Raw genomic sequence first — 12,807 nt, 5'->3', positions numbered from 1 at the left:
CACACAAATTCAATAGTTCATCAATCATCACGACGCCAAGCAATCTAAAGGGCATCTAAGGAGGGAGATGGCCACGAATCGATGCCCAAAACATAAAACAAATGCCAAATGCGAAAACAGCAAAATTCAAGGAAATGGAATTTATTTTACTGCAACATTTTTGAGGTTGCCGCACAGACAAAAGCCATTCAACCGGGCCACATCTACCCATTCATCAATTATACATTTATACTCATGCATATGTACATACGTACAAAAATAAATCCAACCATTTATGTGCTACAGTGGAGTGCACGAAAACTTCCAAGTTTTCCTTGCTAGGGTCTATATCTTTTTTTTTCATTTTATCGATGCTTGAAATTGACACAGATATACTATGTTTCAGAGCATGCTAAGCTTAACTTAAGTTATAGCTTAAAAATGTATTAAACATATATTTTAGGTAATAAAAACCATACAGTTCTCTCTTTTTCTCTCACTCTATCTCTCTACTTCACAGTTCTGGTTTATATTATCCAAAATTTGAACTTACATATTCGTATTTGTTTATATAATTTAAAAATATGCTCGCAATACTCGCAGTATTGGCCTCTGATCCGCAATTGTGAAAAACAAATGGCCTTTCGCTAAGCGTCCCAATACACTTAGGTAAATTGTGCAAATGAGTTTAGTATTTGAAGCACACTTTGGCAAATATTGTAGCCTGTCAGTTTTTTACAACATTTTAGTAAAAATCCTCACGTACATTTGAACACGGTTCAACAGCTGACCAAACATAAAAATTGCTGCACATATATTTATATTTATATTCACATTTTTGGCTCAATAAAAACGAATACAAGCAAAATTGCCACTGCAATTAAATAAAAGTGTTTGGCTTGGAAATGGACTCTTATCTTCTGTCGTTTGGGCAACAAACATAAATTGTTTGGACTTGCACTTCGAATTTTGATGCAGTTGCTATATTGCACTGTGATTGCGAGCATATTTGCTATTTATTAAATAACCCATTTATCAATATCACACAATTTAAATATTTATGAGAAAATGCAAATTTTTCAAAGTTGGCTTTTGTAAGTTTGTGGAAATGACTTGGAATGGGCTAAGTCTCAGCTATTTCACAATTGAAGTTAAGCTATCTAATCTTTGCTGTCTGCTCGTTCGGAATAGTTTATTAAATAACAGTCATAAAATTTAAATTAAATATATTGAATTATTTTTGAAGATAATGTTATAAGTTAAGGAGACTATACCAAACATATGTCTCAAGAAATAAAAAGAGTTTAGTCAGTGGTTAAGCAATATTTTTTCTACAATAAAATTTCCATTTTTCTTGTAACTTTAAACTAACAATTTGGTAAATAATTAAACTAGTTTTTTTTTATAAATTAAGCGTAAATAGGAGCAGATATTAAAAGCGCCTCAGTTGCAGCACGTAGAGCTCCAAAAATTTGTAATACCCATTCTCAATATGATTGGTCGCTGCAGCTGCTGTCGTTTGAATTGGATGTCATGCAAAAACTCAATAAATTTTGCGCAAACGATTTATCATGAGGTTGATTACGAAAATGCAGACACACAATCACAAAATGTGTATAGCACACACACACACACACACACACACACAGTGCATGCATAAAATAATATACGAATATTATAATAGACATGGCATACAAAAGCGCCATTGCCATTTTTCACATGTCAGGACATTGATTTGCAGTTGTTACACAAAATGGCGCCGGCAAGAGAACCGTTAGTAACCCACTAATGGATTGTTGCCAGTCATTGTGAAGCGTGTATGTGCGTCTGTATATATATAATATGTGTGTGTGTGTGTGTGTGTTATGCCTGAATGTGTTCTATAATGGATGCTTTTGGGATCGCTGATGTGTTGAAGAGCGGGCGCCACCTTTCCCTACGGTATCAAAGGTTACAACTGAATTAACATAAATTGTGGCGTGAAAATTGACAACAGCGCATTTTGGATATGGATTTGCCAAGGAAAGGAGTGCTGGGTGCATAGATGTTCGTAAGCCTTTTACGAGCACCTCAAATAAAGCCATTAACGGCCCAACCAGGCTTTGATTTACGTGTGGCTTGGGGGCGTGGCATGCCATGAACATGGCTGTGTTGTGATAACAATTTGAATTTAAATTAATTTATTAATATTTTATAATCGACTTGTGTTACGGTTCACATACGTGATTTGCATATCAAGTTGTGCAGAAATTGATGAGCAGTTATTTCAACAATCTCCGGCTGTGTGTGTGCGTGTGCGTGTATGTGTGTGTGTGTATGTGTGTTATTAACTGCATATTGTCAGAGTTTGCAACATTTCTTGAATTTAATTTACTGTACACCAAATGCACTTCGCCTGTCGATTCCTTCGTCCTGGCCGGACCAGCCCTGTCACTGACCATGTTCAGCTTACGGGCAAGTAAATTAATTAACTTTATTGTCCGCATGCATCGCCAGGATATTGGTCTAGGGCCATGGCATAATTTGATTAAAGAGCTAACAGCATTTGATACATTTCATTATCAGTTTGATAAAAGCATTTATCATTTTTCGGTCTTCACAATTTACCATGCAAAATAAGCTGCCAAATGAAATATTTCATTCATGATTTAATAGTCTTTAGCTAATGGACTGCACAATATCAAATGCATTGGGGCATTCTACAATGCCCACACCAAGTATGCTCAAAACAAGATTAAAGAAATGTTTCTCTTTGATAAAATTGCATATTACTTATTGCGGAGTAAATTTGAGCAAATAAATTATATTTACAAACAACCAAAATAAGTTAAGCTAACCAGGCCGGGAGTAAATGGGTATGGAGAGCGTTTTTTCGACAAAAGCCAACAAAGATTGGAATTAATGTTGATTGGAAAGTACATTGTAATAATTTTAAATAATAAATAATATTATTTTGCATAACATTTTAAAAAGCAATTCCTTTGATTAAGCTGAGCTATCATTAAAACATTATTTTATTACTATTTTTGCGCTTTGTTCGAAATGAATTTTTATTTCGCTTTCAACAGCTACCGAAGAAGATATTGGTTTAAGGTTTCTTTTTGGAAATAATTATTTATTTATAATTGGTTCAGGCCTGTGGCATAAGGAATAAACAAGAATAAATCCACTTTGAATAAATAAATCATATTATATTGTTAATCATATTGTTAAATTGTTAAATTCTCAATAAAAACATGAATATATCATTTATGTAACACACAAACAAAATTGCACTCCTAAAGCCTTTTTTAATGCACATTTAATGTTAAGAGTAGCACATTAATGAATTTATTTACAGGCATTTAATGCTGATTTCGCGCTCACTTAATTGGATGTGAAAATAGCAACAAGCCACTGAAGTACATATGCACCGTAGTTGAGTACACGCAGAGACAAATGCACTAATGAAAAACTCTATATGCACTATGAGAAATTGCGCCCATATTTGAATAGCCCCACCATGAATTTGAAGTAAAAAGTTTCGTGCGGATAACTCATTTGTATGCACATAAATTGCATTACGAATTGACGCTTTACAAAAAAAAAAAAAAAAAAAAAATAGCAGCAGGAAAAAAAAAGGAAAACCTCACCAAAAAAAAAAAAAAAAGAAAATAAGACACAGCGGAAAATAAAATAAATTAAAAACTCTCCAAGAATGCTCACAGCAAAGAAGACGCAGCAGGGTAAAAAATGTAAAGCGAATTGCAGCAGCATCGCGAAAAAAAATCGCTGAGCTACGCGTGTCCTTGCCACGGCTCCTGTCGCACCAAACAATAACAAAAGGTAGAAGGAATGAAGAAGAATATACAAAAAAAAAAGAAGAAAAAACAATATTAAATAAAAACGCGCTGGCAGTGTAATACGTGTACGTTGCAGGGCCCCCAAGAACTGCATTCCGGAGGAACTCTTGATGATTTTGATGTTGGTAAATTTTTGTGCATTTATCATTCGGCCAACAGCACTACCAGACTTTCTGTTTACCTGCACCCACATTCCCATTTACTCTATATTCCTTCCATTTCTTTTTTTGCTTTGTACATTTCCCACTAGATTTTCACGAATTACGTTTATTGCTGCATAGTCAGGAATAAGAAGAAGCACATAAAAAAAAACAGAAAGACATGCCGGAAAATTGAAAAATGCTCCAAGTTCAGTTGGCATTCGTTTTGCAAACAACAGCACAAGGAATTGTCGATACGTTTGAAAACAGAACCGAGCGAATGGCACATCGAATTGATGATGAATTGATTTATGTTTGCGTGCTCTCTTCTTGTACTTTTCAACACCTCTTCCATTTCCATTTCAATTTTCATGTTGATTTCTAGTATTTCGTTAAATAGCGAGTTGCACTGATTGCTCGTTGCATTGATGTGAGAATTATTTGAAACCGGATTCTAATCAATAAGCCAAATTCATTTATTCTTGAACTCTATATAAAAATTTGGCACTTGCCGGAATTAGGTTGCTTCAGATAGTTGGCAAAAGCTTAATAACAACATTTTATTATTCGCATTTTGTTAAAAACGTATCCCTTATTTGATCGACGATTTTTATAGCACATACAAAAAAAATATTCCATTGAGAGACCTCAATTAAAGTTCTGATAACCAATTAAATCAATCATTAATGATTTCTAGAGCAAGGGGGCTTAAGTTACATCCTTTATCGTTAATAAGTTATACAATATACAGTTTATATATATATATGTATGCCAGCGTTAAGCTAATAGCATTAACAAATACGCATTAAAGGTATTACTTATAAAATTTATATCTGCGAGCTGAACACAAAGTGAAAACAATTGCGCTCACACGGAGAGACAGACTTACATTGCACAAAACAAATATGCTATTCTTTAGTTTGTGTATAAAGTCTTAAATAAAGCGCATGTCATAACTGATTAGAGAGAAGGAAATTAATCTAGATGATGAACAACCTGCATTTTGTGTGAATTAAAGTAAAATAATTTCGAATAGTACTAAGTATCAATTGTTTTTCTTGACAGACAAGTGAAAGGCTAAGCCATGATTGATTACAATCAATAATAATAAGAACGCATCGATTGAGTTCTTCAATGTAATTTGCAATGCAAATCGGTAAACATGGTTAGTTAGAACTTATGCTAATCTCAATTACGCAGCAACGTGCGGCGAGTATTTAATTTATAAAATGTCATTAAGTGTCAAGCATCGCAGAGCGAGTTTTATTTCTGAAGAAAAGCCGGCGAATCGAACTTAATTGCCGCTGTATATGATCGGTACTTAAAATCCAGTTTTAAATCCACAACAGCGGCTAAGAGCTCAGCTTATTGTTGTTTTTTATTACGCGCTGTTATTATTAGAGACACACGAGCTTATCGCTGTGTGTGTTTTGCCCAACGTGTCGAATGTACGGGGGAATTCTCGTTCTAGTCAATGGACTATACACAGAGGGGGTAATTCCGTATAATAATCGCTGCGGTTTCCCACTGTATGTTGATAGCAAACGCTCTGATGATCTGTGTATAAAAGCAGATCGCTCTGTTCCGAACAGCATCAGTTCAGCTTAAGTTCTACAAGCTTACCAATTAACTAACTAAACAAAATGAAATTCCTGTCGGTTGCATTTCTGCTGGGTCTGCTGGCTTTGGCTAGTGGTGAGTACTTAAAGAAGATCATAATGCAAAAATAATATTTAACACTTTCTTTTTTGTCTCGACAGCCACGCCCTTGAATCCTGGCAACGTGATCATCAACGGTGATTGCAGAGTGTGCAATGTTCATGGCGGCAAATAAGCATCTCATGAAATTGAATTGAGTATAGACCTGCTCACTGCTCAACTATCTGGCACTATGGATTACTACAGCAATATGTTCATTATCAAAAATATATATAATTATTTCAAACTATGTTGTCACGTAAATGCTTGTTATCTACAAAATCAAGGAATTGACAAGCAAAATCACCTAAATAAAAATAACTCAATTTAATATAATCGACCAACATTTTTAATCGTTTTACTCGATTTTAAATCGCTGTAAAAACTTTTTTACAAATTATTTACTGATTAAATTGCCACCAGTTCAATAACACAAAATTAATAAGAGGAACGCATTTGGAAAACAAATAATTTGACGAATTATTAATATAATTAAAGTAAAATTATATAAAAAAAAAAAAAAAAAAAAAAACATATGTATATATAAAATGTATGCAAATAAAATAATAAAAATTAAAATGTTCAAATAGTAAGGATATCTTCGAAAATGTAATACCCTTATAGATATTTGACTGTTGCAAATATGTGAAATTCGAAATTGATAAAAATATCTTAGAAAACATAGTTTTTGCCTTATAAAAAGCTACTTGCGACAGTTCGAATCGCAGCACCATGATATAGTGATCCGATCCAGCCAGTACAGACATATGTACTGCCTGCAATAGAAAGTTTAAAGAAGTAGCCTTAAAACTGAAAGACTAGCTCGCAAAAAAAAAACAGACAGACGGAAGGACTGATGAACATGGCATTTAACACGGCTATTCGTACCTATTTTGAGAGATTAGAGATGTTTTCTTCTATACATTTCTATAATTTCTATATTTCTATATATTTATAAAAATACTGAACTCTTTGATATAATAATAACAGCCCTTTCTTTAGTCTTGTTCGCGAAGACCCCAACTTTTTATACACCTGATTGTTGCAATATTACCAATTTAATCATTACTTTCCCAAAACCCTGACCCCAATATTTATATTAAATAACAACAAGAATTGAATTAAACACATGACCGACTGTCATACGACATGCAAATTGACATTTCAAGGTATTTCCATATGAATTTGCAAAGCTTCGGTTTTTATAAATGCATTAAGCTCTCCGCCATAAAATTGTTATTAACAAGTTTAATTGGCATCGCAGTGTCAGGGCATTACTGACAAGACAATACGCGATATACGGTTAATGTCAACATATTTGCTGGGTTCGGTCGTGCCCGTGGTTTATAATTTTCCCCACAATTTTTCCGCGTTGATTTGTCGGTGCATTTCACATAAACCGGGCCAATAATTTCATATCAAACAGCCGCTGGCGCCACTGCAGCTTTTCGCATAGCAGTTGGCATTGTAATTGTGTTTTATTGTCTGGATTAAACAACATAATGTGCACTTATTATGCACATAACTGTAATGTCAATAAAGAGTTACCCATGCCCTGGGGCGCGATTCTATAAGTGTCGCTGTCATTTATCGAACGTTTATATGTATGCTTTTTCTCCCCTTCTTATATATAATTTATTTGCGCTGATTTATTAGCCTTTTTGGTTGCTGACTGAATATACGGAAAATGTGTCGCATACATTTCGAGTGTCCACCCCCAACTGAACGGCTGCGAGATGTGCGCAATTAATACGATATGTTTTAAATATTCCGTTTTAAATAATATTAATTATATAAATGAAATTATAATTTCATTATTCCCTGCTTGACAATTTCCCCGCTGAAATGAAACTTATTTAAGTGCACATAAATCTTAATTTGTTTTTGTGGCGATGATGCGTCCATTCTCTGATTAAAAATGAATAATGAAATCAAAAGGGGTATCAACAAATATACCATTGCGCTTAAAAACATTGGGTGTCATAAGCCAATAGTGTCAAGACCAATAGTGTTCAATGAAAATGTATTCAATTTAATATTATCAAGTGCTTTGATATTCAATTGAATACCCTATCAGGGGTATAGCCGGTTTGTATCTGCCTGACTCTTTTCTCTCATACATATCGGAGAAACTATATATATTCTCTTGATCACTAGCAATCCGAATAGACAGTCTGAAACTTGAACTTTTCTGGGCTCTTTTAAATTTGTGCAATGGGCTTTTCGGACCTTTCTGTCAATTGTTTTTCCATTTGAACGCATAAATTTTCAATGTAATTACCTGAAAGAGAAAAAAGAAGTACATTAATCAATTGTTAAGAATATTTTATTGATTGGTAAGGATATATTCATTTTTTATTTAGAATGCAAGTTTGACATACTTATAATGCTTATCGGCCAACTCGGCATTGGTCCATATGATTTTTCGTTAATGGTAAATTAGCAAACAATGGTAACAAAGGCAACAGACCGAAGAGAATTGCTTGAAAGAATATATGTATTCAATTTGTAGCACATTTTGTGACCAATTTAATATTATATTAAATTTTTTGTTTTATTAAGCATCTTTTTCAAACGCTACACATATGTGAAGCAATGTCAGAAATGTAGATTTATGTCCCACAGCGTGGAGCTTCAAATGCATTTCAATTGAGGTAGACAAACAACCAAATTTTCTTTTCAGTTTGCCACAAACAGAACCGCAAAAGGGGTTTGCCAAAAGCGAGTTTTGCAGCGCATCCATCTATTTTCAGCCATTGCAAAAGCCGACACGAAAATCCCAAAATTTCAATAGCAAAAGAAGCCCAATGCGCATAATTTTAGTGCGAATGCAACTGAGCGGTTGCAAAGGGCAAGGCAGGGGCATGGAAAGGCACGGGCCAGGAACTGTAGCTGGAGTTTGAGGACTTTCACAACGATTGCATTTCATTTTTGTAGTGGCCCCCAAAAAAAAAAATGGCTGCAAACAAAATGGCGGCGGCACAGCAGGCGCTGCCATGCCAGAAATGTGCCAAAATGTCAGAAATAGAGAGGGAAATAGGGTAAGAGAGAGAGAGAAAGAGGAAGGGCGAGACAGTATGAGGCAAAGCATAAATTTCATTTTAGCCACGTCGCTTGTCCATTCCTTTGCTGCATTTCACGTTGTGCTTTATCGCGTAATCTCGACAGCGCGCTGGCAACTGCTGCCCATTTTTTATGGCCTGATGATGATGTTAATGATGAGCGTGGTAGTGCGATGTGCTGCTGCTGCTGTTGCTGATGCGGATGCTGATGCTGCAGCAGCAACAGCAACTGACTTTGATGGTGCAAGCAATTTGCGCAGCAATTGTTTATGTGACGCCCAGCGTCAAAGGCACCGTGGAGCGGCCGGCGTGCAGTTTGTAAGCAATTTTTGGTGCACTAATTATGGTTATGCGAAAATGTTTTTAATGCGGCCAAAGCGGCAGTCAAAGGGTGCGGAAATGCTGCCAAAGGCAGCCAGACAAAAACACTTTACCAGCAGTCACAGTCGCTCTGTCTCTCTCTCCGGCGGCCCGCCGCCATTTTGTGTGTTAGAATTACAATGGCGCACGCGAAAGCGTTTTGCGGCAGCTTTGACGTTGACGCCGGAGACGCGCTTAGTGCTGCATATGCTGCCTTTCCCGCTGTCTTATATTCCCCATTGCCGCGTTGTCTGTTTTGTGCACTTCCGTTTCTGCTTGTCCCTCACTCACACACTCACAGACACACACGCACACACGCACACACACAGCGCCATAAAGTATGCAATAACATTTTATTGTAACAACTCGTTAAACGTAACAAAACAAAGCAAACAAAAAATGAAATCGAAACGAAAAGCAGGCAGCAGCAAAGTGAGCAAAAAGAACGCGCCGACAGGCAGTCAAGGCAAAAAGCTACACACACAAAACCTAACGCCGGGTCCCGACCAACAAACCCTTCGTTTGCCAGTCCCTGTTTAGCATAAAATTTACTGCACCACGAACATTTGACGTTTACGTTGCCGTATGCCCGTAAATCCTGCTAATCAAATTTATTACCCACACACACATACACATACGCGCACACACTCAACGAGCGACCGCAAGCTCATTTCTTTTGCTTGTGAGCAACGAACCAAACCAAGCCAAGCTGACCCCACCGCCCCGCCCCGACTAACCAAAGCGTTGCTCCACCAAGCTCACCTGCTCTGTACCGTTGCGTGGCCAGCGACTGACATGGCTCAGCCCGCTTTTGCCAACGGCCAACTTATCCTAGCTGGACAACTGAACAGCTGGCCACTTCAAATGCTTGGCAATATGCATATTAAATTTAATTAGAGCGACGGTAAACATAAATTCAGCCACTGAAGTACAACGCTTGACGTTCACTGCCTGCGATGCAATGAACAAAAACAAAAGCACGAGCTGAGGTATTAGGAGGGCAACAACAGCAGCAGCAGCAGGAGCAGCAGCAGCAGCAGCGTCTGGCACCATTTCATTTTATCTGGCAGCAGGTTGCGTCCTGCTGCGCCAGTTCCACCTATTTTTGCGAGCCAAAAGTAATTTCGGCACTGCCTCGCCGCTGGCTGGAGTGTTCAACTGGACTTGAGATGGGTTATTTTAGGTTAAAAAGTTATGAGTATCTATCAAATAAACAAGAAGCATATTTGAAGCCTACTTTATGACTACTTTACGAGCGGACTGCCTAAAATTATGATTTCTATTTGATATATATGCATTTAAAGAGTCTCTAAGGAGGGGTTTGTTGCCAGAAATAATGATTCTCATTTAAAATATATATTCAGATAACTTTATACGCGCTGCCCTCAGAAAGAATTTATGCCGAAAAAGAGTACAAAAGTTTAGGTTAGCCAATAATATTATGTACTTAAGGATTGAGCAAAAACTAAGACTAATTGAATTGTCCATAATATGATATGTGAATTATAATAATAAATAATAATAATACATTTTAAAGAAGAAAATATTTAACGGACCACTTTATAATATAGCTGCCAACCTTACTTTCTCGCTAATATAATATTTTCAAACGTTCCAGCTAATACATTAAAGCATATAGTTTAATGATTTTCGATGCCATACCCGCTACCAACAAATATTGTAATTGCTACAGAAAACCCCATTTAGATGAGATGCATTAAAAATTAATAGAAGAAACTTAAGTTAACTTGATTAAAGTAATCTGGGTAACTTTTTAATTTCGTTTAAGTTCGAATGCTTCCCTCGTAGCAATGACCATCTGCAGAGTGTTATGACACTTCAGAGAGCGGTACGAAAATGCTGGGCTACCTTATTCGAGCTTATCCCAAGAAACAATAAACAATCAAATTAAATGTGCACTTGGCTGCTGTGATGAAGCGGTTCCGCCCACCCCATCCTCATGGTCGACAAATGATGTTAATGAAATTAATGCCAAGTTATAGTCAACTTTTGAGCAGCTGACTTACCTTGCGGATTATGTTTAACTTTTGTTGGGGAATCGAAACTTTTACTACCCGCCCAGGACATGCAAGGGCTGGAGCTTTCCTGTATTTCATGAGCTCTTCAGCAGGAGCCACTTCACGTTGCCCACTAAAACTGTGGCTAAATGGCTGCTCGGACCACACACACTTTTACAAAAAAGGCATTTCATTTGCACATAAAGTAATTTTTTAATCCACAGCATCAGAGTCTTGTTGTTTTTTCTGACAAGGGTTTAGGTAGTACCTTTTTCTGGCTGCAAATCGAAACGGGACAAGAAACGACGACGACCTTTCATAACCTTTAAATGAGCACGCAGTTTAGCATCCAGTCTAAATAACATTTTAATTATGAGATATCCAGTGTACGACGACAATGCGCCAGTCAAATTCAAGGACAAATTATGGCATCAACTTTATGCTACCCCACCTCAGCCATGGACTGTGTGTGTGTGTTTTAGAATACAGACTGTGCCTGTGGGATAAGCTAAGAGCTCATTAATGTCACATTCATGGCAGGTCCGTAAAAGCATAAAGTGAGCCCTAAATTCTATCAGAGCACAGCAGTCCGGGGACCCAAAACGCTCACATACCATTTTAATAGAGTGCACGCAACACACACATACAACACACACACACACACGTATGAGTTGGTTATATTTGAGGTAATTAACAAAAATCCCCAAAAGCGGCAGTAAAATAATCAAAATTAGCCAAATATGCATTTGCCGTTGGGATCATGCTTTCGAGGGTCGCATTATTTTATATTTATGCCCCACACAATTTCGGTTACAATTTATTATAGTGCCGCATTTTCGCTGTCTTTGATACGATTTCGCAATATGAATTATAGAGCAGCAGACTTAACACAAATGAGTTTGCGAAGTGCGCAAGTTCAATGTTTGTTTAATATTAGATGTTTGCAAATGTGCAATATATGTATTCAATAAAGATATGTTTTAGTACTGCTAATTCCATGAAAATTAAGATTTTTAGCACTTTTTCTATCCAAAAATAATTTTTATCTTAAACTAAAACCGAAGCAACAAAATATATAAATGCCAGATTTAGATGCTAAATTCGCTAGAGGTCGAACCATGAACAATAAACCAAACCTTACGATAATCGGATGAGTTTTGACCGAGCTATTGGTTGGGATATTTTGAACTATGTCTATATAGAATATTTCAGGGTACCATTTTCACTGAATTGGAAATTGAAAAATAATTAATTTAAATATTTTAATGTTTTATTTTATACAAAAATTAATCTATTTAAATATTTTAATTAGTTTATAAAAGTCTTTAATTTTCCACAAAAGTAAATAATGTGCAAATTTCCTCTTATGCCTCACAATTTCAGATTTATATTTATCAGTCGATAAATCCTTTTTTAACCGCACTCTCTTAAATTATCGGCCATTTAGAACATACAATTTACAGGTCCAAAACAGCAATTTGAACCGTTTTGTCATAATTAAGTTGTATTCGTATGCTACAATGGCCAGCATTTCGCTTGTAATTATTGTCAACAAAAACACGATTTTATCTAAATCAATTTAATGAATGCCCACGGGCTATTCCGAAATGCAGGCGCTACGAAATACATCCCGCATGTGCAGCCAAATACCAAGCGCCCAGCTAAAAATATACACAAACTCCCCTAAAAAACAAGCACAAAGTGGGCT

The 12,807-nt window shown here is 36.2% G+C and overlaps 2 protein-coding genes across 2 annotated transcripts in view; one reads left to right on the top strand and one right to left on the bottom strand.

The window, feature by feature from the left end:
- The window catches only part of Sema1a (semaphorin 1a), a 185,847-nt gene that overhangs the window by 106,287 nt on the left and 66,753 nt on the right, over positions 1 to 12,807 (bottom strand). The gene's annotated exons all lie outside the window — the stretch shown is intronic.
- On the top strand, positions 5,501 to 5,995 carry LOC26530463 (bomanin Short 3). Its single transcript, XM_015173329.3, has 2 exons — positions 5,501 to 5,656; positions 5,722 to 5,995. The coding sequence occupies exons 1-2, from the start codon at positions 5,605 to 5,607 to the stop codon at positions 5,793 to 5,795; spliced, it is 126 nt and encodes a 41-aa protein (XP_015028815.1). The 5' UTR covers positions 5,501 to 5,604; the 3' UTR covers positions 5,796 to 5,995.

Source organism: Drosophila virilis, chromosome 4 (assembly GCF_030788295.1).
Source record: "Drosophila virilis strain 15010-1051.87 chromosome 4, Dvir_AGI_RSII-ME, whole genome shotgun sequence".
NCBI classification, from domain to species: domain Eukaryota; kingdom Metazoa; phylum Arthropoda; class Insecta; order Diptera; family Drosophilidae; genus Drosophila; species Drosophila virilis.
Note: the sequence above shows the minus strand (reverse complement) of the source record. Positions and strands in the feature narration are given on the sequence as shown.